Source organism: Lepidochelys kempii, chromosome 11 (genome assembly GCF_965140265.1).
Source record: "Lepidochelys kempii isolate rLepKem1 chromosome 11, rLepKem1.hap2, whole genome shotgun sequence".
Lineage (NCBI taxonomy): Eukaryota > Metazoa > Chordata > Testudines > Cheloniidae > Lepidochelys > Lepidochelys kempii.
The window spans coordinates 31161879-31186958 of record NC_133266.1 but is presented as its reverse complement, the minus strand read 5'-3'; the positions used below and the strand labels follow the sequence as shown (position 1 = coordinate 31186958).

Sequence of the window (25080 nt, the reverse complement as noted above, 5' to 3'; positions counted from 1 at the left end):
GGTGTCAGTGGAGAAAGTAACGGGCCCATTTGGCTACTCGTGGATGAATGCTGGCAGAGATAAGAGTGGCTTTGCGGTAAAGGCACAAGAGTGGGAGTCAAAAAGATTTGAGTCCTACTGCAGGTTCAGCTGGTTCTTGTGTGATCTTGGTCAATTAATTCTTTGCCTCAGTTTCCCGGTTTGTAAAATAGGGATCATTCTACTTGAATTTCTCACGGAGCGAGATATGGTGGGTGAGGTAATAACTTTTACTGGACCAACTTGTATTGGTGAGAGAGAGACACTGTTGAGCTTTTCTTCTTTTCATGGGCAGTTAAGTATTAATGTTTGTAAAATGCGTTCAAGTTCTCTACTGGAAGGTGCCAGAGAGGTGTAAAAAGTATTTGTGTTGTTAACATACACTGTTGGCACGATAAAAATATTAACTCTAATTAGAACTACCTCCCTCCCAACATCACTCCAAATTATTCATTTGTGATACACCTACAGCCCCCTAGAGGTAAGGTAGCATGTCTGGGGCCCATAGATTCCGGCCATGCGTAGGCTTAGGCTGTGCCTGATTACAAAGAGCAGGGTTCAGACCTGCACAGCTCAGACTTCGATCAGGCTGTACATTTTCCATAGTGCACAGCAGTAAAGCTTCCACAATATCAGTGAACATTAAGTGTCTTCTATCTGAAAGTTCCACAAAATACCGTCACAAGGCATTCTTTCTTAGGTTTCTAGAACCATAGGAAACACTTCAGCTATTCGACCAGTGCAGGGTTTCCCCCTACAGAGTATAGTCTATTGTCCTTTCCAGTTTAAAATGCTCCAAGAAATTAAATTCGCAGCATTTCAATTACGGGGTGGAATCCACAGTCAACCAGTCTCGCTCTCAAAAAGATTTTCTTATTATTCAGCTTCAATTTTCACTCTTCATAGTCTCACCCCATTACTTTTAATTACAACCACTTGCATTACCCTAAACAACCCCTTCCATTATGTTTACAGCCTTCAAACTCTTCAGCAGGTATCACAGTCATTGCTTAACCAAGTTACATACCCCTCCAGGGCTTTGGTTTTTAGAGCACCTGTTCCCGAGCTTTTGAAAGTGGATCACAAAGGTCCTAGGTGCCATTCCCAGTACAAAAGTGTGCTGTGAGTTACCTCATTCTTGTATTGGCCAGTGGTAATGCAATGTATCAATGGGTTTAATCTTTATCCTATTAGCAGCAGGATCATGCCTGACATTTGGCCATACAGATATTGGAGAGTTTTTTTTAAAATAAGGCTTGATTCACTGCAGTTTTCCAGTGGAGGACTATTGCAGATTTTACAGTGGCATAACACTGGAGTCACATAATGGTATATCAGGTGCAAAATGTTTTCACATGGTAGATTCAGAAAGTGTGCAGTATTTCCACTTTATATCAGAGGGTCTGGAAAGATCATATTAAGTGACTTTCACACCCATTTGGAAATGTTGCTCCTACCGGTGACTTTCTGTATCATAACAATACTGAAACAATGTATGATGATTGACCTGTAAAACCACTGAGTGTTGCACATGAAATGGTAAGTCAGCCCTAGAAAGCAGACAGGTTTATATACTGACAGTTGTTAATTTGACAGTTGTTAATTAGAATTAGCCAGCCAGCTTTAAAAAGATGGATTTGAAGAGGAATGCAAATTGGTTTACAATCTTATATTTAGCTTCTAAAACTGATGTTCTACAGTTGTCATTTTCATCAGGTTGACCAGATTTACTGTTTAATTAAAACTTTTATTTCAAATTAAACCCAGTTTGTTTAGTTTACCTTTCTGTCATTCAACTCCATCACTATGGACCTGGAGGCGGCTTAACAAAATGAAATCTCTTCTGTCTAACCCGCTCCCACTTGCCACTGTGTATTTATTACTGTGGCATCAAAAGTGCCTTTGTTATTGACTGATACAACACTATGCAGTCTACCAAACATCCCAGAGACATGTCTCTTCCCTCATCATTCCATTTGGAAATGACACAGAGACTGGGAATGGTATGGAAGATCAGAGGGATTTTGTTTATAACAGTTTTATGGAGAATACGGAACCTTGCTGTTGAATTCATGCATGCCGAACAGACCACCCAAGTGCCAACCATAGGATGGTGGTACCAAGGCCTTGAACGGGACCTCTCTATCATACCCCTTTCTGGTCTTCCCTTACCCAATATAGTTTTAGGACTAGATTCATCTGAGGCTTATATTGTTTCTTTTAGGCATTACCTAAGGTACAGCACCCGCAAAATGAAGACTGCTGGGGAGAGGTTGCAGTAGTGCAAAGTGGCTACAAACTCTCTCCTCTACTGAGGAACCTGCATGCAGTCAATGCTATCCCCAAGTGGCCAGGAATGGCTGGAGAGAGTGGATGTGAGATGCCCTGATTCAGCACATCCCCTAAGCACTCTGCACCTGCTCCTACACCAGGGGGAACACCAAGGGAGGTTAGACAGCAGTAACACCTTCTGTTCTCCCGGAGGGTACAGAGTGCCAGGCTGGTATGAGTGGAGGTATAATTTGCACCTTGCTGAGTCAGCGAGAGAGTATCTTCAGCAGTTATATACTCTTGAAAAGTGGCGCAAACACTCTACCAGGTGTCACTTTCTTCTGTCCCTGTCCCCCCTCACCACACACCAGGTTTTTCACACAATGCTCATGTGATAGCAACTTTGCCAAAATAATAATATTCTCTTGGGAATAGACATTCACTAACACACAAAGGTTCAAGGAATTTTCTCTGTGGTGTACTTTTCTATTAACTTGTTGATTTTATTCATTTTATACGTAAAGTTAAATGTATGGACCTATTAACAATGGCAAACTTTATTTCTGTTTCCAGCTTGCTTTAACCAGATCAAGTTCCTTAGGTGACTCTTCTGGGCCACAAAGGTAAAGAGATTTGCTTTTTACTGTGATACTTGCTCTGATTTTATATTGTGCTGTAGATGTATGGATAGTAAAAAGATAAAACAGAAAATGAAATAAAAGCCATTCCCTGAAGAGCTTACAATCTAACAGCAAGAGTAGGTACAGCACAGATACCAGGCAGAGAATGGTGGTTCGTTCGTACACAGTAGCTAGTGAGCAGTGTAGAGCAGGTGGGTTTAAAAAGTAATTTTAATTTTGAGAGGAAGGGCTCCTAAGTTGTATGACTGTCTGTAAATGTGCATGCCATGAATCCAGACTGTTGATGGGGTTGATATGTCACAGTTGGATAAATAGCGGCATTTTGCATTTCTTAGTAATAAATAACCCCCCCCCCCCAAAATAGGGTGCTGTGTTCTTTATGTGCAGATTTATGTATTTTTCTTACAGACGCCTTCTTGCTATTGTCAAAGAAGATAATGAAACATTTGGATTTGAAATTGAGGTGAGACTTCAGCACTGTGAATATAGATTATCTAATTCACTGCCTATGATAGGTCTGTGTTCATGATGAATTGAAGTGATGGACCTGGAATGTGATGGACTTCAAAGGGTTTACAAATATAGAAGGACACAGACCAAACCCTATGATCACCCGCCACTACACCTGAACTTTGGAGAGATTCAGATCTGAATCCAGATCCAAAATTTGCAGGTGGCCCTATCTTTATTATGGGCCAAAACAAAACTCTAGTTCCAGACACCCTCAACTTCCATGGCTCTTCCTATTCCATGACATAGTTGTTTTAATCCTCCTTCTGAATCCACAATAAGCTTCTTGTTGCCAAAAGCAGGGGGTGTTGTCAGCTGATTAGAATAGAGGGCTAGAAAGCAAGAGGACTCCTGATATCAATTCACACCCCTGTGATTAACTTCTTGAGTAACTTTAGACAAGTCATATAATTTATGCTGGCCTAAGTTTACCCATCTGAAAAATGGGTAACTATGGCATTTACCTGCCTCATAGAGATGTTGTGAGAATTAATGGTTTTAAAGTGCTTTAGATTAACGCTGCTATACAAGTATTCTTGACACTTATGTTACCCAACTCAGGGATCGCTTCAATGTGTGTAGTGTATCTAACTTGTATGGGATTTCCTCATGGACATTGAGGGGGAAAAGCAAAAAGTCCTTTATACAGAGCCCAATGCAAACTTGGAAGGGATAAAAGAACAAGTATAGAATATAAATATTTGAGTCCATTATGGGAAAATAACACACACATGCTCTCTTCTGAAAACACTGTACTATCTTTTTAAAATCTTTTTAAACTTTAAGTAGATATATTTTTGGAAGTAAGTGTACAGAGGAAATACATTAAGAAATTTTTAAATAATAATGAACTTACTAAGTTCAACTATTTTATTTTTAAGTAAATCGCATGAAAAGTAACTGTGTGTATATATAGATTTGCAATGTATGCATGTGTGTATCTATCTTTCTCTCTGTTTTTATGTATAGAGGGAGAGAGAGACACATACAAGAGTTAATATTAACACATCAAATAATAAAAATAAAATTACTTATGGTTCATAATAAGTCAAGAGCTTGATCCTGTAACCTTTACTCTAGGATTACAGGGGCAGGCCTTTGCAGATTTCTTATATATTTTGGGAGATATAAATCTTTGCTATTCCTCTTTCAGCTGACTACTTTAATACTTTGACCTTGATCACTAGAAAAACAAAACTGATGCAATTTTCAGGACAGTTGTCTAATACAAGTATTATAGAACACCTCCTCATACTGTATTTCTAATCTGTACAGACACACATTTGTACAGTATTTATTTGTTTATATACTGGTAGTCTTTATCTGTGTCCATTTATTATTTTGCATAATTACTCTGGGTGGCTTGGTTGTAGCTTTAAAATAAATCACTGATGTTAACAATGTGAGATAAATAAGATAGATATTTAGCAGAGTATATAAATAATACATTTAGAAATGTTCTCAAGGAAACATCAGGTTTTTAGGCTTATTTGAGGACATAAGGATCTGATTCCCCACTTGCAATACATAGGAATGAAACCACACATTTATTTACAGTGCTGTTGTTGTGCATCTTTGAAACATTTCTCAAATTTATGCACAGAGAATAAATAACATTTTCAGCCAAATTAGTGTATTAGGAGACGCATAACTTTTTCTGATTTAGTTCTGTGACTAATGAGTGTGTAAGTATTTGGGTCAGGAATAGTGGAGAGCTTTTAGAAGGGAAGATAATTGAGTCAATTACTGTGCTTTTGTATGAATTGAGAGGGCAGATTTTCATTATTTGTGGCATTCAGATTAAAAATAATTATTCTTGGCATATCTTCCTTCTGAGTGTACATTGTCTGTGAGCCTCTCACTTGATAGCCTGGTCTATAAAAAGCCAGTATCTGTTTGGTATTGAAATAGGTTGACTTAGCTCCAGATTTTGACAGTATTTAGGTGTTAACTCCACTTGCCATTGCACTACCTAAGTCCCATTTTCAGAACTGATTTTAGGCTCTTAGGAAGCCTAAATCCCATTGACTTTCAATAAGACGTAGGCTCCTAAAAGCCCGAATTGCTTCTGCACATGAGACTTAGGCTCCTCAGCATGGACTTCTCCCATGCTGCCCCTTTCCCCTGAGGCCTCACCCCATGCTCACTCGTCTCCGCCCCCTCCCCCTTTGGCTCTCCTTTACAGCCAGTAAAAAGAGGGAGGGCTTTTTAAAAGTGATGGGGCCATGACCCCCTGGCCCCACTGTCCCAGCACTCCTGCTTCTATGCCAGCTAGGCCATGTCTGAGCTGGAGGAGTAACTTCCAGCTCAGGTAGACACACCCATGCTAGAACTAGCTCTGATTAAACTAGCATGCTAAAAATAAACATGTAGCTGTAGAAGCATGAGCCACAGGATAGACTAGCCGCCTCGAGTACATACCTAGGGTTTCAGATGGGATTGTGCTCAGGGTGGCTTGTCTGTCTTGCCACCGCCGCTACGCTTTTAGTGCGGTAGCTTGATTAGAGATAGCATGTGTTTTTTCTGCCTGAACTGGAAATTGCATCTCTAGCTACAGTGTGGACATACCCTAAGGCTTTGCAACGCTGACTGGAGCAACACCTAAGCATCTTTTTAAAAAGCAATCTGGCCTGAAGGGTTTACACTGTGTAGATGTGATTATTTCATTATTATAGTATGAGTTTAGACATCCCTGAATAGGACTATATGAATCTCTCTATGCTACCATTTGCAGGTGGTTTATGAGAATTACAGTGGGTGCATTTGAAAGTTTCTGCCCATTTGACTGATTCTACCAGTACTTCCCATTTATGGCCTCAGTCTGTTGTAATCAGATGACAGCAATCACTACTGTTGTAATGGGACCATGCATGTGCCTAAAAAGTTACTAATGTACGTACATGTATGTGCAAGTTTGAGGCCTAAATAGCTAGATATTACTACTCAGGCTGGTATAAACTTTCAGTCTGGTAGGAAAATGTTAAATGGCATATACTGGTGTGATTCTGGAATATTGGGTTTAGCTGAAAGCATTAAGTTGTGCCTAATGTTGAAATCACTGAGTTGCATAGTTTCTTCATGAATAAGTAAATCAGCCCAGGTTTGCTAGAAACTCATGCCAGATTTGCTCATCATTTGATCCATGTTGTGATTAGAAAGATTTGTGAATCTGCCGAGGATTTTAGGGTTGTAACGAAACTCAAAATTGAGTGGGTTTTGGCTGTCTTAGTTTCACTATTAGAGAAACAAGGTGGGTGAGGTAATATATTTTATTTGACCAACTTCTATTGACGAGAGAGACCGCTTTCAAGCCACACAGAGCTCTTCTTCAGGTCTGAGAAAGGTACTCTGAGACAGAGTGCAGTGCTTAATTTGTGCCAGGGCTTGCCAGGACTGAGCCCGGGCACCTCTAGACTTGGCAGTTCATAGTCCCAGCACCTCTGGGCTTGCTGCATCAGTTGTGAATGTAAAAAATTGCTTAAGCCTTGGTACCTAATTGCTTGAGCCCCAGTATCTCTTTCATTACAAATTAAGCACTGTCTGAGTGTGACAGCTAAATGCAAGGTGGAACACATTGTTTAGCAAAAGGAGTTAGCACATATTGTAAGGGACCAGTCAAGACAAAGTGGCGCATTAACAATTCTGACAAAAATGGGGGTAGCCGTGTTAGTCTGGATCTGTAAAAGCAGCAGAGTGTCCTGTGGCACCTTATAGACTAACAGACATATTGGAGCATGAGCTTTCGTGGGTGAATACCCACTTCGTCGGATGCATGCATGCCACAGGACTCTTTGCCGCTTTTGTGAAAAGTGTTAACCCACAGGTGATGGGGTGTTTTAGCATTTTCCTGGGTGAGCTCATTTGAGAGTGTATTGATTATCTGGTTTAACCCACATTATTGTTCGTGCATTTAGTGCACTGAATGAGGTACAACACCTGTTGTGATAGGCATGTGTAGGACCCATGGATCTTGAAAGTTGTGTTGTCGGGACTGTTGATCATCACAGCTGTGGAGATATGTCTACAGGTTTTGCATCTGTTCTGGTGGGGTCTGGTGCCGCTTTGAGTTGGTGTATCTCGGTCTGTGGGGAAATTGCTTCTGATGATGAGCTTGGAGAGGTTGAGGGGCTGTTTAATGGGGTATTTTTCAGGATGGGATCCCGATTGTGTATGGGTTGTAATTGTTTGATACCCCGGTTGGGTTCCAGAGTAGGGTGACAGGTGACAACTAGGGGTATTCAGTCAGAGAGGGTTTTATTTCTGTATTGAAGCAGATTCTCTTGGGACATTTGGGTGGCCTGTTCCGTGATTGATCTACTTCTCTGGTGGAGTGTCCTTGTTTGGTGAAGATGGTTTTAAGTGTGTTAAGGTGTATATATCCTGGGCTGTTTCCTCAGAGCATACTTTGTTGTATCTGAGTGCCTGGCTGTAGATAAGATTTCTTGGTGTGTTTGAGGTGGTTACTGGATCTACGAAGGTAGGTGTGGTGGTCTGTGGGTTTCTTGTATATGGTTGTCTGTAGGATTCCATTGTTGAAGCTGGTTGTGGTCCAGAAAGTTGATGATAGTATGGGAGTGTTCTAGAGAGAGTTTAGAGGGTGGGTGGTGGAAATCTATGAGGGAGTTGAAACAGTCTGTCCAAAAGATGAAAATATCAGGTATATCACTGGTTTTGTGCTTTGTTTGTCCAAAAATTCTTTTTCAAGGTGGCCCATGAAGAGGTTGGCATACTGGGGACCATTCTAGTACCCATGGCTGTTCCCATGGTTTGGACACAGTGTGTGTTGTTGAATGTAAAATTGTTATGGGTGGGTATGAAATGGATGAGTTTGCTGATGACTTTGGGGTGGATAGCTGAGGGTAGTCCATTATCTTGTAAATATTTTGAGGCAGGCAATGATGCTGACATTGTGAGGCATGTTGATGTATAGGGAAGTGACATCCGTGTTGGCAAGGATGGTGTTCTGAGGGAGGTTGTTAATGTTGCAGAGTTTGTGAAGGAAGTCAGTTGTGCCCTTTGTGGTGAGTGGTTAGAAGATGGTTTCCTATGAGTCCCGATATTCCTTCAGTAAGAGTGCTGTGGCCAGAGAGGACGAGTCTGCCTGTGTTCCCTTGTTTGTGTATCTTGGGAAGCATGTAGGAGGTCCTTGGGATTAGTTTGTGGGAAATGAGTTTGTAGAGTTACGCTTGGAATTGTTTGGGGAAGGATTTTATGATATCCTGGGTAAATTGTGGTGTGGGGGTCTTCTTTGAGTTCTTTATAGTAGGTGATGTCAGAGAGTTGTCAGTTGGCCTCAATAACATTTGCCTGTACCCTGCCCCTCCTCTATGGCCGGGGCCATGAGACCACCCCCAGAGGAGTCCCGAGCACTCCTCTCCCCCCTCTCCCTTGGCTAAAGGATCCCCGCACAGGCCAGAAGCCGGAGCACTCACCCCATTCGGCTTCAGGCATCTTGGGCCAGTCGAAGACCTGAGCCTTCCTCCCTTTCCACCTGCCTGGAGGTGCCCCGAGCCCCCTCCACCTGCACAGAGCAGACCCGGCCCAGCTGCAGGGAAAAGTCTCTCACTTTCATCCGAAGAAGCTTTACATATGCCCCATGCAGGTTCTGGGCTGGTTGAGGAGGTGGTATTTGCTACTCAACTTCCTGGGTTCATCAGTCCAGGGAGGTTACTGATGAACCCAGGAAGCTGACTAGCACATACCACCTCCTCAGCTGCCCTGGAACCAGCATGGGGCATAATAAAGCAAAAACTTCCCCCCAAAGCACCACAACTGGGCATCCAGCAACCATGACAGAGCCTCCCCTGGCCTTATTATATCCACCACCCACGTCAACGGTGTCCCCTTTTGTCTACTGTTTGATCACTCTCTGGCGATTAGATTAGCTGTCCTCTTGGTGGTGGAGAAATCATGGTAGATGCGAGGTTTGTTAAGGATTTCACAGTCAATTTTTTCCCTGAAGTGGACATGGTAATTGTGAGTGGTAGTGTCGTTGTTGTTTCACTATTAACGTTTCGCACAGCCCCAGTCCTGACTTGTGGTAGGAAGATGCGGTTAAATATTGATATTGCCAGGCAACCAACAGGATTGGTTATTTCTTATGTCTTTGCGAGATAACAGAGATTTTGATTAGGTATTTACAGTTGCATGATCTGTCTGGCTATTTTTCGAAGTACATGTGACACAGATGATGGATTTTGCTGGATTTTTTCCTCATTATTTAATGAATATTCATTTCAAAATAAAAAAGAGGCAGCTATTTTTTTCTTGGAGGAGGTGTGGACACAATGTTATGCCTTGGGACTCAGAGCTTTTACAGCTTAAAAGATGACTTAGGACAAGAGCAGGTTCAATTTTCCTTACTTCTCAGTCATCTCATAATAGTCTCTTGTCCCATCTAATATTACCAGATGGTTAAAATGACATTTGAAATACGGTAGCATAGATGGGCCCAAAATTTTTAAAACCGTGTTCCCAGGCTATGTCAGACTCTACCGTGTTATAACTGGATCCTACAAGATGGTAGATTGTTGTAGTGTAAACAAGAGAATAATCTATGTCCAGGTAGGCTAGAACCAGAAAGTTGTTCTTGTCTACAGTTAATGTGTAAATAGGCCTAAACTCTTCTTGTTGCTGTTTAAGAGCCATCTTGGTTTAAAACTATGTTGTGTAGGAACGGTACATATTGTAAATAAAATGAACAAGGATAATTTATTTATTGTTTTTCTGTTTCCACTCATTTCTCTCCTAAGAAGGAAATATCCTATTCCCATTGTCTCAGGCTTCTTGACTTCTCATTTATGATAATAACAAAAGTAATAAAACATATGCAATACAAAAAAAAGGTTTCAGAGTAGCAGCCATGTTAGTCTGTATTCACAAAAAGAAAAGGAGTACTTGTGGCACCTTAGAGACTAACGAATTTATTTGAGCATTTATTTACTTCATCGGATGCAAGTGAGCTGTAGCTCACGAAAGCTTATGCTCAAATAAATTCGTTAGTCTCTAAGGTGCCACAAGTCCTCCTTTTCCTTTTGAAAATAAGATGAACGCTGACTGTACACTGATTGGGCTGTAAGGCAATATTTAACTTTTTACATTGATTTTGAGGTTTTAATATTGGTAACATTGTCAATTTGATATTTATAGACACGTAGATTACAACACCAAAATGCTTGTTCCCTGCAAATATGCACTTATGTCTGCAAAATAGAAGAAGAAAGTCCTGCCCATCTTTCTGGCCTGCAAACAGGTAACTATCATGTTTTTCTATGGTTTGTGGCTCTGTCTGTTTGTTTTCCCATTTATTTCTGTGTCATTTAGTTTTTGTTTTTAGAGACTGTGGAAAGAATGGTGTGTACCTGAGATGTTCATTTTACTTTTATTTAAATTTAACAGGTGATATTCTAGCCAATATCAATGGAGTAAACACTGAAGGTTTTAGTCACAAGCAAATGGTGGACTTGATAAAATCTTCAGGGAATTATTTAAGGTAATTAAGTGTTTTTTCAAACATTTTAGTTTAATCCCTTCTCACACTATGAGCCTAAGAAGAAATGTTCACTTGTTTCCTGATGCTCAGTTTGCTGTTTCTGATGCAAAGGCAAAAAGGATTAAATCAAATTCTGCTGATGAAATAAGATTCACAGTTCTGCCTGTAGGCAGGAACACAATAGCAAGTTCAAAATCGTAGAGCCACGCTACACGACAGTTTAGGACAAGACATGCAAAGTTACCATAGCACATCAAATATGCAGAATGTAATTGCCCAAATTAGAACTGAACCCTGCTCTAGCATAGGGTGACCATATTTCCCTATGCTGAATATTGGACACCTTGTAAAATTACTCGTATTCAAGGGAGTTCAGCGGCAGTCAATCAGAATGATGCAGTAAAAATGTTCAAATTAACATTAAGTTGACTGAGCTCCTGTTAAAAAAGAAATACTAAGCAGTTGGAGTCTTTTTATTTATCTTCTTATCTTTAAGACTTTAGGTTTGATACAGGGAGGGGTGACACACAAATCCCTACCCTCCCACACACACACTGGGAGAGGTGACGTGCACATACTCCCATACACCTCTCATATACGGTGGGAGACAGGTGACCGACTGACTCTCCCCTCCTTGCCTGGCACTCTCCGCCCTCCCTGCCTGGCTGGGCCCTCGTGACACACCCGCCTCTCCTGGTACCTGGCACCACATCTTCCTGAGGCAACACGTTGGGGGGGGGGGGAACACTCAGGGTCCCATGCCCCTCCTCCCCAGATTTCTGCCAGGATTCATACCAGAATGTGGCCAGCAGCAGCCTTTTGGCACTGTGCTGGAGGGAAGGGACGGGAGTTGCTTCCAGCAGCAGGGGAGGAGGAGTGGATGGGGAAGAGACGACCTGGCCTGTGTCTTTGCAGAGTTCATCTCTTCTTCTCTCCTCCATCCCCAGTGGCTGGAAGTAGCTTGTCCCTTCCTGCCCACACAGTGTCAAAAGGCAGCTCACACCTCCAGGCTGCTGCTGGCCACTGACATAACCCAGCCACCTCCTGTCCCCCGTGTGGGCAGGAAGGGGTTAAGCTCTAAGGATGCATTGTGCACCAGGGCCCAACCTGACTGCAGGGGCTTCAGCAGCCAGAGATGTGGGTCAGCAGGGAAGGGTGCCTAGGTGCCAGAGCAGCCTCATGCCCACTGGGGGGCAGGACCCAGGGCAGGAGGGTCTTGGACTTTCCTGGGGTGCTGGCCCAACCAGAGGCAGTGGGGGAAGGAAGGAGCCTGCCAGCTAGGGTGACCAGACAGCAAGTGTGAAAAATCGGGAGGGGGTAAGGGGTAATAGGCACCTATATAAGACAAAGCCTCAAATATCAGGACTGTCCTTATAAAATTGGGAAATCTGGTCACTGTATTGCCAGCCAGGCTGCTGGTGAGCTGAGCGCTCCAACCAGTGGCTGGTTCTCTGCACATTGCTGGGAGTGAGACACTTGGGAGGATATGGAGTAGCAGCAGGGTTGGGAGAAGGGGCAAAACTGGGAGAGAACAGTGAGAGGGGGAGCATGTAAAGGGCCGATGGGTGGGCAGCACAGGTGACATGTAACCAGGCGCTGCCTGGTGCCTGCCCGCATTCGCCGGCCACTGCAGTGCTGGCCAGAAATGGGGCAGGGCCCTGCTGGCCAAGAGCCAGCATGCAGTGTGGGCTGCACTGACAGACCACCAGGGGCGTAGCTGGTCCCACACACTGAATCTTCACCCCCCGCATCAGCCTTGCACACCCACCCCTATTGTTGGCCACAGGACCCCTCCACTCACCACTGGTGGGAGGGTGACTGGCAAGCAGGGATCAGGCCAGCAGCAGGACCTGCCAGTACTGATGAGGGAAGGCAGAAAATACGGGACAATTTGTTTTTAAGAAAAAGTCAGGACACCTGCAGGAGGGCTTAAATACGGGACAGTTCCTTTAAGAAGGAGACATCTTGTCACCCTACTCTTGCAAGCACTATTGAGCATGAGGTAAGTAGGTTTTTGCAGTGGATCAGCAAAAAGCTGTTTATCACAGGCACTTATAGAATGATACATTGGAAGAATTCCCAGGCCATTACAAGACCTTCTCATCTCACACTCTCACACTTTTTGATCTTTATGGTAAGTAGTATTAGTTCTCTCAGTGCTTGTTGACATAAAACATTTAGGAACACTAATTGGTCAAGACAGACACCTACCTCCTTGTCCCCATTGGCCCTAGGATCCCCTTTTTTATATTTACCATTCTTTGGAAGTTGGCCCAATACTCTCTCTTCACCCTCTCCTGCTTCTCCATACTCATGTGTTTGGAAATTTCCAAGTGGCTTGATTCCTCTGTAACACAGGAAATACATCACTCCTTAAAATAGCTGATTCAAGAGAGATAATACATCCTAACTGCATCCCTTTCCCCAGACCTCCATATTCCACTTGCCTTTTAGATTGTGAACTCTTTAGGGTATTTACTGTGCCTACTCCTCTGTGTGCTACTGCAGTATAAACATTACCTAATAGTAGTAATGTAATACCTATACATGCTTAAATGGTCCTTGTACATTTCAGTCATGAAAACAATTGTTCTTTACAGATTAGAGACTGTTAATGGAGCCAGGATTGTTAGGAGAATGGAACTTGAAACCAAGCTGCAGTTATTGAAGGTAATTTAATATGTGTTTTTTAAGTGCAGTATGTCTCTTGTAAATATGTTGCACGTAAAAAGTGCCAGATTGATTTCCTGAAGACCAAAGTCATCTATTTATCTGCAGACAAAGAAGAAACAGGCAATGGAAATGCAACATCTCGCATTGCCTTGCCAATATGCATCAGCCCCTCCTGCCTCAAGTGCTGAGAGGCTAGTTCATTTTCTATGTCTTTGACCTTGCAAATTCTACTGCCAGCGAGGATACCAGGTGTGTTGGCCGTCTTTGTGAAGAGGATGCTTCTCCACAAGGGGAACCCCAAAATACCCTAGGCCCTCATTTCATCATCTGCGTAAGGTTATCCAGCTTGGGACATTGTTCATACATAGTATGTGCGAGGAGTAGAATTAAGGAACGTTGGCTGACTCAGGATAGCCCAAAGCTGCTGGATGATGATTTCAAGACTGATTGAGAGGAAGGATTGTATTGTGGTTAGGGCACTAGCCTGCCACTTTGGGAATTGGGGTTCAATACTCTGCTTTGCCACAGACATCCTGTGTACCTTGGGCAAGTCACTTAGTCTCTCTGTCTCAGGTGCCTACCTAAAAATGGGGATAGTAGCACTTCCTTACATCACAGGCTTTTGTAAGGTGTTCAAATACTATGGTGATAAGAGCCATATAAGCACCTAAAATATCTAGATGATAGAATTACTTCTACTTCTGTAAACCTATAATAATCTCTGCCATGTGAGTGTCAGTAATGGGCAAGTACGAGGTATTATGACACAGACCTTGATTCATTCTTTATTAACAGAGTTGGTATGATTTTTAATTTGATTTGTATTTAGCAAATACCACCAGCAGTTTTGTACCATGCCATGGAATTCATAAAAAGTTTAAAAAAACCCCCACAAAAAACAAAACAAAACCACATGCTGAACTTAAGCGTGTGTGTGTGTACGTACATCTGACTCCAACTGAGTGAGCCGTGGCAGATCTGAGCAGTGGCCCATGCCAGCTGACGCGGACTTGTCGGCCTCCAGCTGTTTAACTGCAGTGTAGACATTCTTGTTCAGGCTGCAGCCTGGGCTCTAAAACTCTGTGAGGTGGAAGGGTCCCAGAGCTCAGGCTGCAGCTTGAGTCCGAACATCTACACCACAATTAAACAGCCCCACAGCCCACACCCCGAAAGCCTGAGTCAGCTGACACGGGCCAGCTGCAGGTTTTTAATTGCAATGTAGACATACCCTATGCGTACACGTTAAGACATCAAGTTGATCCAATTAACATACCTGTCTGGTGTAGTCAAACTATTTACTAGTGTCCGCATAACTGGAGTTGATGTTCGTGTAGTTGAGAGCAGAATCTGACCCATCCTCTTTACTGTTTTTCTTTTCTTTTAAACAATTCTGGGCCTGATTCACCTCTCACTTACACTAGTGAAACTAATGATTTCAGTGGAGACACTGAAAGGAAAAGGAAAGTACTCGGCCTTTAAAGTGTTTTGTAATTTAAACAGATTAATTTTAGTGAAGAATTTAAATTTTTAAAGTGTCCCAGAAGTGGTAAGTAGAAAACGCCTGTTTAAAACTATTAAAAATACACCTAACCTCCCAATGAATTACAGCAAAGTTGGGTTTTCTTTGGGATTCTCAGAGCAGGATGGTCTAGTGGATAGAGTACTGGACTAAAAGTCAGAAGACCTTGGCTTTGTTTCCTGTTCTGCCACTGGCCTGCTGTGTGTCCTTGGGCACATCTCTGTGCTTCTGTTTCTCCTTTGTCTTCATTTAGAATATAAAGGCAGGGACTCTCTCTCACTCTCCTTTGGGACCTCTGGGTGTTATGTAATGCAGCTAGTCTAATAATAATATTTACCAGGTGGTTCTTTGCAAGGCTGACTCTGAGGCAAAGCTCCTTCATATACAGTGCTGCCTTTATGCAATCTACCATGTTCTGCCCTGTTCCTCAGTGTTAGGAGATTTAGAAAGGTAGAGGGAGGTGGGGGAACTATACATGCCCAGCATGCTGCTTACATCACATGGGGCCACCACCTGAGTTTGACCTCCAAATGACCCTAATATTGGAATGGCAACCCCAACTTTGATTATATCAGCTAAGTATGCAAGCAGTCACCACCACTTAGTCCAGAAAGAACTAGAACTAAGTCAAATCATGGAGCCAGACATTTCATTGCTGTGATTAATGAGACTGCAGTAGTTGATTATTATGTTGGCAGTAACTAGTACCGCTACAGATTCCATTACTGTTAGTTGTACAGGCTGGAATAAGCTGCCTGACAATTGATCTCTTCCCTCCCCCCCCCAGATAAAAGCTTTGAAAAGCATCTGAGCCTAAGAAAAACATCATAAAGTTACTCTGCTTTGTGATATACCCATGTACATTTTGATTCGACAAACGGCAGGTGGAACAGAGCTACTTTACAGTGATGGATTTAAAATATCCCCAACCTGTTTTAGCAGCCAAACTCTAGCCCTGCTAAGTGGCTTTGTAAAATATGAAATTCATTTCTCTCCTTTCCCCTTCCAGATTCAGAATCTAACCCCATTCCCCATCTTTCAGCCCTCGTTCAGAATTTAATTAAAGCAGTTATCTGCTTCCAAAATGGCTAGTCCCCTTGCTGCAGTGCAGACCACATTGTAATGCTCCATGATGGTGCTAATAGGGCTGGTCATTCTGAACATCCTGTGAGCCACACAGCAGAGACCACAGCATTTCTAAGCTTAAGTCACTGGTAAAGCAAAATTGCTGCATCTCTAATCATATGCCCTGTTTTCAAAAAGGGGGTTAATTTACCAACTAGTTTCTCAGAAGTGCAAAACCACTACCTCACAAAATAGTTGTCATATATCAAAGTATTGTGAGAGTGTGGGCCTGGGCCCACCGGTTTCCTATTAGTGTGGTTACAATGGTAAGAAACCTACTTTTGTTTATAAAAGATCAGTCCCCAAAAAGCCTTCTATAAATGAGACTCTACTCACGTATGTGATAAGTAACTACAAGTATAAAGAGTCATTATAAACAGAATTAGAGAGACAAAGTGGGTGAGGGAATAAAAGATATTCTCTTTTATCTCACCCATCTTGTCTCTCTCATATCTTGGGACCAACATGGCTACAACTATACTGCAAACAGAATAAGCACATTTAGAGTTTAAGAATTGTTTGGGTTTTTGACATAACCTGCCAGATTGATACAAATAACCTTTTTACAGAACCAGGGACCGAACACGTAAGCACATTGTCATTGAGAGGTGTTCTAAACCTTTGGGCCAACAAACTGAAGAGAAGTCTAGCTAACATTTTGGCAGCAACAGATGGATGCATAACAATTTTTTGAGAGTCCAAGTGCTCCCAAATTTCAGTTAGGTGCCAGAAACAATAATTAGGGGATGGCTGGGACTCTGATGTAGCGATAGTGAGAATAAGGAAAATCTTGGATATTCTGAACAATCAATCAAAGGTGTCTTTTGCTGCCCTCTTGAGAATTCACCCAAATTTAGCCAAATTATAGGCCTCTGAAAATTGCCATTTGCAAAAGTTCAATAGTGCTAGTTGGAAATGTTAGCAGCAAGCTTCTAAACTTTTTTTTTTCCTCATGGTTTTTCACTGCAGCAAGAAAGAAATTTTTCAGTTTGTTTGTGTTGACCTGAAACTAATTTTATTTGGGTTTTTTTGGGTTCAGCCACCAAACTAAAAATCAGTTATCCACTCAGCTCCAGTAATGAAGAAGGGAGGAGGTAGTCTAATGTGACTGCCCTTGAAACAACAGTCCACACAAATGTCTCCACACATGTGGTATTAGCAAAAATTTGCATTTGTATTCACTATCAAGCTTCTGCATATGTGAACCAGGAAGTGGCGTGCCTAGCTACCTATTTATAGATGCACTGGGTTCATTTATATCATTGCAGATGGCCGTATTGCATCCACCTTAAAGCAAAATGGTACAGGTTTTATTGTTTTAATTAGAATATGTAACTGCATTTGAGATGTGTCGAGATAAGCATGCAGCAGGGAGGAAGCCAGCATGTTGAGCAACTTCAGGATAGACCAGCCTTTGTAGGCATCAGACTGAAAGTGTTGTTGCTAACCATGACATCAGGACATTGCTCATGGCAGAACAAGCAACAGAAGCACATGTGCCTTGTTTTCAAGAGCTCAGCACCCACGACTGGGGACAGATTTCTAGAAGAGATCAGTTCCCACTTGGACGCTTAACAGGGCAACATTTTGAAAAGCGTTAGGCTCCTGGTTTGCTGAGCTTTTTTGAAAAATCTGGTTCTTCAACTCGGTGACTAAATGGTAGCTGAGCATTTTTTAATATCCAGACCACAGGGCCCAACAGCCCATGACCCTGGCCTCACAGTGACATGACTGGCAGTTTGAATACAGCAACCAATGCTGGAAATTCTGAAGATCTTCTTATTCCAAATAACTAGATAATCTCTCTCCCAGCCTTTCTTTTGGCAAATGAGTTTCACTAGATACTGTCCTTGCCAGTGATTATTACATAGTTACTGCACTACAGTTATGGCTTTTGCTTCAAAGATGCTATCTGCTTCTATTATGGGATGTGCAGATAGTATTCAAATGTTGTTGGTACAGGTAATTATAGTATCATGCCTCTGAACTTTTGCATACTCTTCTTGTTAGAGATAAGCCTGGCTTCCAATAACTAGAGTTATCATATCTATGGGTAATAAGAGAACCCAGATAATACTCCATAGTAGCATGTGTTAGGTGCATCAGCAAAAGTCAAACAAAAATTAACAGAATAATTTGTTTCTGGGAGAAACTTACTAATTTTCAAGCAAGCTCTGTTAATACGACTGGTAAGAGAATGTACGCTTTATTGAAAGTACCTGCTTCCTAGAACTAAGCTGCAGTTTTTCTGAATACACCATTTCTCTAAACCAGCTTTACATTGTGAAAGTTAGTGCTAATCATCATTCATAATTTACCCTTCACAGCAAACTATGCAGGAAAAATGGGTGGAGTACCGATCTCTGCAATTACAGGAACAACGCTTGCTGCATGGTAAGTTTTGATTTCCTGTTAGGAAACCACAGTACGTTTCATGACCATCACAGCTGCTTCTGCAGAAATTCTGTGTGCTCAGTCGAAAGCAGGTGTTTGCTTGGGTCTGGTTTTCATTTGGCTTCTTTTTCCCTGTTAATGAGGGTACTGGGTGGAAAAACTGTTTCAGGGATTAATGAATGGGGATGTCTGTCTCCTTGGCTGGCGCAGAACAAAAGGTAATCTGCATGAATTCTAGAAAACAGAAGTTGGCATTGGTTACACCCTTTTCTCCTCCCTTCCTTTACTGACTGACCCAGGGAAAGGCCTTCATTCTGTTTATTGAGGGGGAAGTGATAGGTACATAGCTAATACACCTTCCTCTAAAGTATCAGTTATTGGCCACTGCCTGAGACAGGACACTGGACTTGATAGATCAATGTTCTAAACTGGCATGCTAAATCCATGGGGGTCTTCCCCATCTTCCTGGCTGGAAAAAAGCTGATGACAGGTCAGTAAGGAAGAACAGAGAAGGGCTGAGAAATCTAGGGGAGACCAAATAAAACCGTTGACGTGCCTTGTGTAGATCTCTTCAATCAGCCAAACATGTAGGCGTGAATTACCAGTAACATCTCTCTCTAATGACACTTCGGGAAATTCAGATTGCGATGTTGTAGATTATCTTTGATACACAGATTTCCTGTGCTCTAGTCTTTACGTGATTTACATTGTATAATTCTGCTGCTTTTATATCTCTTTTCTAGGGGAGGTGAATGACAACTCTCTGTTTGACATCCAGGAATTGGAGTCCAATTTATTCGGTAGTTGTGCTTCACCAAGGCCTGCCTTCCCAATTAAACCCCGATTCTCCAGCGAAAGCAGCTGTAAAAGCCGTCTGAGCTCAATGACGGTGGACAGTGAGGATAGCTTCTACCAGAGTGGTGTTTTTGAGGATTCTGCTCATGAGACTTTGAGCAGGCAGTCAAGTACAGATGACGATTGCTTCTTTTCAAGGGACAATGATACTGCAGTAGGGAAATATTCACTGAGGAGGAACAGAAGCATTAGTGTGGCTAGCAGTGGATCAATGTCGCCCTCATGGGAGGGAGGCAGTTTTTCAAATATTTTTGGAACACTCCCACGGAAAAATAGGAGAGGAAGTGTCCGAAAGCAGCTTTTGAAATTCATTCCAGGTCTTCACCGAGCAGTGGAAGAGGAAGAAAGTCGGGTCTGACATCTTAAGTATCTTCTTCAGCAAGGACTGTGTTAGTATCCATAGACAGAAACTTCAGCAGTAAAACCACATGGTGCCTGGAATTCATACTGACTCACCCAGCCACACATTTCCCCCCAACATAACATTACGATGGGATTGCCGTTCGTTAAAGTGCTGGCTTTTTTTTCATTCTTCTTGAATGCAGCTAGCACACTGTGGACCCAGCTTTGTTAGTATAGAGCAGATTTTCAGGGACTAACTTTGGCATGTGAAAAAGCTTTGCAGTGTCTCCTCATCGACCCTTGCGTTACCAATGTAGTCCTCTCTGTGTGAGAGTTACAGCTATTTATTTCCTATGTTAGCCAGCCAAATATTATATTCTTCAAAGAACTTTAATAAAGGGCCTGCTGCTGCTGAAATCATTGGCAAAAGTCCCATTGTGAGCAGGATCAGGCCCCACATATACAAATGTGCGCACCACAGAAGAACAAAACTGTGAAAAGAAGTGCAGTAACTAGAAGTCTGAAGGATTTATTTGTATGTTTGTTAACCTTATATTTTGCCTGTGCTGTGGCTCAGACTAGGGTATACTTGAGTTTCTGTAGCAGAGACTAGGGATTTTTATTTAAATGCAATTGTATTTCCAGTCAGTAAGCTAGAGACCACGTTTCTCCAGTCAGTCAAGCCCATAGGACAACATGCAGACACTGCAGGGACCGTAGCAGTAACTCCTAGGATATCGTTGGAATTTTTCTTATCTCTTCATACTATTTATATTTTAACACACATCATGACCTATGGCCCACACTTTATCAGACCTGTCTGCTCCTCATGGCTGAAATCACTGATATGTCATGCTAAGTCTTTACCATCACAGGGAATTTGAACTCTAAGGTTCACCCACAAACTTACATGATTCCTCAGCTAACAAACCAAAGCTTTTCTACTATGGCAGCTCATTCAGTACCATTGTCTGTTGTTTTTATACTAGACTGGCCACAATAGCTGAGTTACTGAGTTTTTAAAACGTGGGTGTGTGTGTTTCATTCATCTGGGTGGGGGACAAACTGGGGCCATTGAACATAAATGAACTTGGGAGTCAAAACATTTCAGTTTTCTTTATTAAAAAAGAAAAGAAAAAAGAAAAAAAAGGCAGAGAAAAGCATAAAGGATTATTGGCTTAAAAAAAGGAGGGGGTATCTGAAATATGAGAGATTGCAGAGCCACACTCATTGGACTGTGATTGAGTATGTTTGGGGGAGGTATTCAGCTGAGGTATGTTATTTGATCTGCACCTGCATGGTAGTCTAGAAAGAGAGAGGAAGGGTTTTTTGGTGCTGCTGGTATCGGATTGACATTACCTTCGGTAACATGAATTGGCCTTGTACTTAGCAGCAGTGATGACAAAGATAATTGAAATGGTGAACACCAAAGAAATACTGGACAGGTGTGTACAGAGCAAAGTAACATCCACTGCAGTAGTTTGGCAACAAAAGGTTTGAAATAGATTTCAGTGGTTTGGAATGAGAAGGAGTCTTCCAGGGTGAACTGATTGAAAATGGAAAGGAAAGAAAAAATGGAATGGCAGCACAAGGTTCTGGGAAACTAGTGATATAGTCTGACTGCTTTTGTGTATCTTCCACTTCAAGACCCTGCTATGACAGCTCAGGTGGGCCTGTGATCCCTGCTTATAGTGACATGTCTCTAACTCCTGTCACTTGTTTCTGAAATTCTAATCAGGCTTATTGAAAACATATTTCCCTGTACTGTGCATATGTCAGGCTCAGTAACAAGTAATGTAAAGGTTATGCTTCTTCACTGTCACCAGTTGAGATTATTGCAGTCAAAGAAGCATATCAGAATTTCAGCAGTCTTGAGAAAATATTGATCAGCGAACAAGATCTAAATATAGTACATCAGATGAATTCTCCTTCTTCAAGGCCCCATAGAAATAAGTACATCCCTTCCTATGCCATTCTCATGGGATGTCCTGCAGTTACCAATAGGATTTTGTTTTGTTTCTGAATGGAATGCAAGATTTCAGTCTCACCTTTGAAAACTCTTTACAAATCAGTGTCAGGGAAGTGCCTTTTTTGGGATTCAAACCCCATAAACAAGCTTGCACTCTTAAGGACTTCATGGAACCCTGTATACAACTCTCTATATAGTATTTTGGTGTACTGCTGCTGGAACAAAAGGGTCAGCAATTATCTAGGTTTTTTATGATTAAAGATTTCTATAGCATATGGAGTGAAGATGGAAGGGATAGTTTACCCAAGATTGATTATAGGAAATTATTTAATAAGTTTGGATATAGAATGGGAAGGAAAGGAGACACTTTGTGTATATCAGGTATTATATGTGCAAAACACTTATAATAGATCAAGCACAAATTAAGTCCTCTAAACTGTGGGCAAAACTTTTCAAAACATAGCATAGATGGAAGACGTGTTAATGTAATTATCTTTAAGAATATCTTTTGTTTTACATGACTTGGTTTTAACTGACCAAAAAAGAGCATTAAGAGGTAGTTTATACTTCAGACATTACTCTACTCTAACAAGATTTCAGTTGTGTTTAAAACATCAAAGTCAAACCAGCAACTTTCACCACCACAAACAAACAAAAAGTCAAAGAAATATGCTCCATTGTACCCAATATTCCTTTAGCTGATAAATTTTGTTTCAAAGGCACACCTTCCAAGGTGATTTCATCACCCAACTCTTGCTAGGCCAACAAGAGCTGTGAACCAACATTTCAGATAGTTTTTATATTTTTTTCTAAGAGGATTAAAAAGATTGTAGTACAGCAATTCTCCATGTGAAGTTGAGGGAAGGGAAACATTACATGAACATGGGAGAAGCTTTATTGCTCTGTTTATTACAGGAAGCACATTCTTTTGTTTGTTCAGTTTAACATATATGTTTATTATTATGTTAAAAATTGAACATGTGTTTTAAATTCAACCCCACTCCCATGTCTCTGGTGGTTCAGAGTTCAAGCCTTGATCCAGCTGAGCTCTGAATTTCCTGACTGGCCCTTAACCTGAGCAAAACCAAACCCCTTGATTCAAATAACCCCACACCTGATCCAATCTAATTTTTGCATCTGGAGTCCATTTCTGAATCAACACAGTAAATCACAGGAAAAAAGTTAAGATACATCGCATGTATTTTCAGAAATTGCTTTCTTGTTTTGTTTTTCCCCACAGTTATTTTTAGACACAATGTCACTAGGAGGTCTTGTGGGAAAAATTAGATGCTTAGGTGTGACTGTGGGCACAGTGATGCTCTAGTGAAGGCTGGATTGAAAATCATGCCCATAATACCACTCTGAGAACATATAGGACCTGACACTTTAACCTAGATCCCAAATTTTCAGGTGCAATTTTGCAAATACAAATAATTGGGCCCACATCTTGCACATGCAAATAACTGCAGTTGCACATGGTAGCACCTAGACATCTAACAATCCAATGTATAGGTGCAAATATGCAGGCAGAGTTGTTTGTGCATATAAAATTGCACCTGCCAGGTTAGAAGCCATCTCTGAAAATCAGACCTTTTAAGTATAGGACGTTCCTAAGTGAAAATCCTGCATTGAAGTAAATATTTTCTTTCTTAGCATGTCTACTGTACATGTAGGTGGAATCCTGGCTCTACTGAAGTACATTGATTTCAACAGGGCCAGGATCTCACCCTATTTAGGAACAGGAATTCCATAACTGTGTTAAAATTTGACTCTCAAGTAATAAATACCATTTTATATTAAAATCATAGAATATTGTTGCAGGAAAAGGGCCTCTGATTTGTGCTGAAGTACATGCAAACTGGGAGGTAGTGAATATGCAACTGATATGTGCAAAGGTGGGTTTTGCATAAGATAATTTGCACATACGTGGATCGGGGCCCTTTGAACAAATGACCCTGTGCAGTTAAATCCCTTCTCCCCAGTGGATCTCTGAATGCTTTAGGGGATTTACCTGCATCCTTGGTGGTTATATATCAGAGCAATGAAAATGGCTTGAGTCAATCTTTTAATTTGGGCTTGATCAGTTTAACAGAACATATGGATCTGAAATCTGTGCCGCATTTTAGCAGCAGTGACGAACTAGAGTTAGGCCAGAACCACAAATTTCAGATCCAACTGTGGATTTCAAGTCCTTCAGAGGTTGTTCCACATGGAGCAACCCAACCTTCATCAGAGCTCCTTCTCCCCAAGGTTTGAGGGTGTTTGGAGCCAGGGTTTTGGTCTGAGACCATCTCCACAAGCAACAGATGTTCTCGGACTTTCCTGTTGGACCTAAAGGTGAAAATTTGTACCCTTGCACTGTAAATAATGTGGGTAGCTAAAGGCTGACTGTGTGCACTTGGTAAGCACCCCCTCATAAGCCAAAGTGACGAGATATTAAGTACTAAGTTATTAACCAACCAGCTAGGGAATTCAGCTGGTCAGGTGAGGATGTTTAAAAGAGAGACAGGAGGGAGAGAGGAAGGCAGGGCAAAGGAGCCCATTATCTCAGAGAGGTGAGATCTGTCTCTCCCTCCTGCACTTTGCCTTGGTATTAGGTAAAGACCTGGGGAAAAGTCTTATGCTGTGGGGAACAAATGTTTACAAAGCACTTGGTGTTGAACTTGCTACTGGTGTGTATGAGGATTATTTGCAGTAAGGATCCAAGATAAGGGAACCCTGCCCTGTGACAATAAACAGACATTTTATTTGTGTTGAGTCAAATGCAACCTCAAAGTCTAAACTGTAGCTCTTTGTATTGTAAGAACATAGACTAGACAGTAAACCCATGGAAATTGTTTAAAATAAATATATTTTTATTTCTCTTTTTCCAGAATTCTTTTATAAACAATGTTTTGAATGAAAATATCATTCTGACTGTATTTACAGAGTCCAGAATGATTTGGACTAGAGGCGGGGGAAGAAGGAGAGGCTTGGTGTTTTGCTCAAGCATTATGTCAGCATGATAATTAAAAAAAGAAGTCTATTTAAAATATTCTATAGACATAAATATTTAAGTCCAGATCCTCAGCTGCTGTAAACTGGCATATTGCTATGGCCCATAGTATTTATATGCATTTCAATGTGAACTAAGCAAGGTTAATCGTACATCTTTTAGATGCAACAGAGGAGATGTCATTGTGCAGGTCTAATGATTGTCTACCTTTTATGTAGTCAACCCAAGCCTTATGGAGGAAATCCAACATGCTGAAGAAAGAGAAAATTCTGTTAC

General features: G+C 41.6%; 1 protein-coding gene across 2 annotated transcripts in view; it reads left to right on the top strand.

Moving 5' to 3' along the window:
- The window catches only part of CYTIP (cytohesin 1 interacting protein), a 35564-nt gene extending 11255 nt beyond the window's left edge, over positions 1-24309 (top strand). For both annotated transcript variants that reach the window (XM_073305524.1, XM_073305523.1), the window contains exons 2-8: positions 2863-2912; positions 3339-3393; positions 10590-10692; positions 10839-10932; positions 13533-13602; positions 18577-18643; positions 19387-24309. In XM_073305524.1, the coding sequence (XP_073161625.1) occupies positions 2863-2912; positions 3339-3393; positions 10590-10692; positions 10839-10932; positions 13533-13602; positions 18577-18643; positions 19387-19856 (909 nt within the window). In that variant the 3' untranslated portion in view covers positions 19857-24309. The remainder of the gene's footprint in view (positions 1-2862; positions 2913-3338; positions 3394-10589; positions 10693-10838; positions 10933-13532; positions 13603-18576; positions 18644-19386) is intronic.
- Positions 24310-25080: the final 771 nt, after the last annotated feature.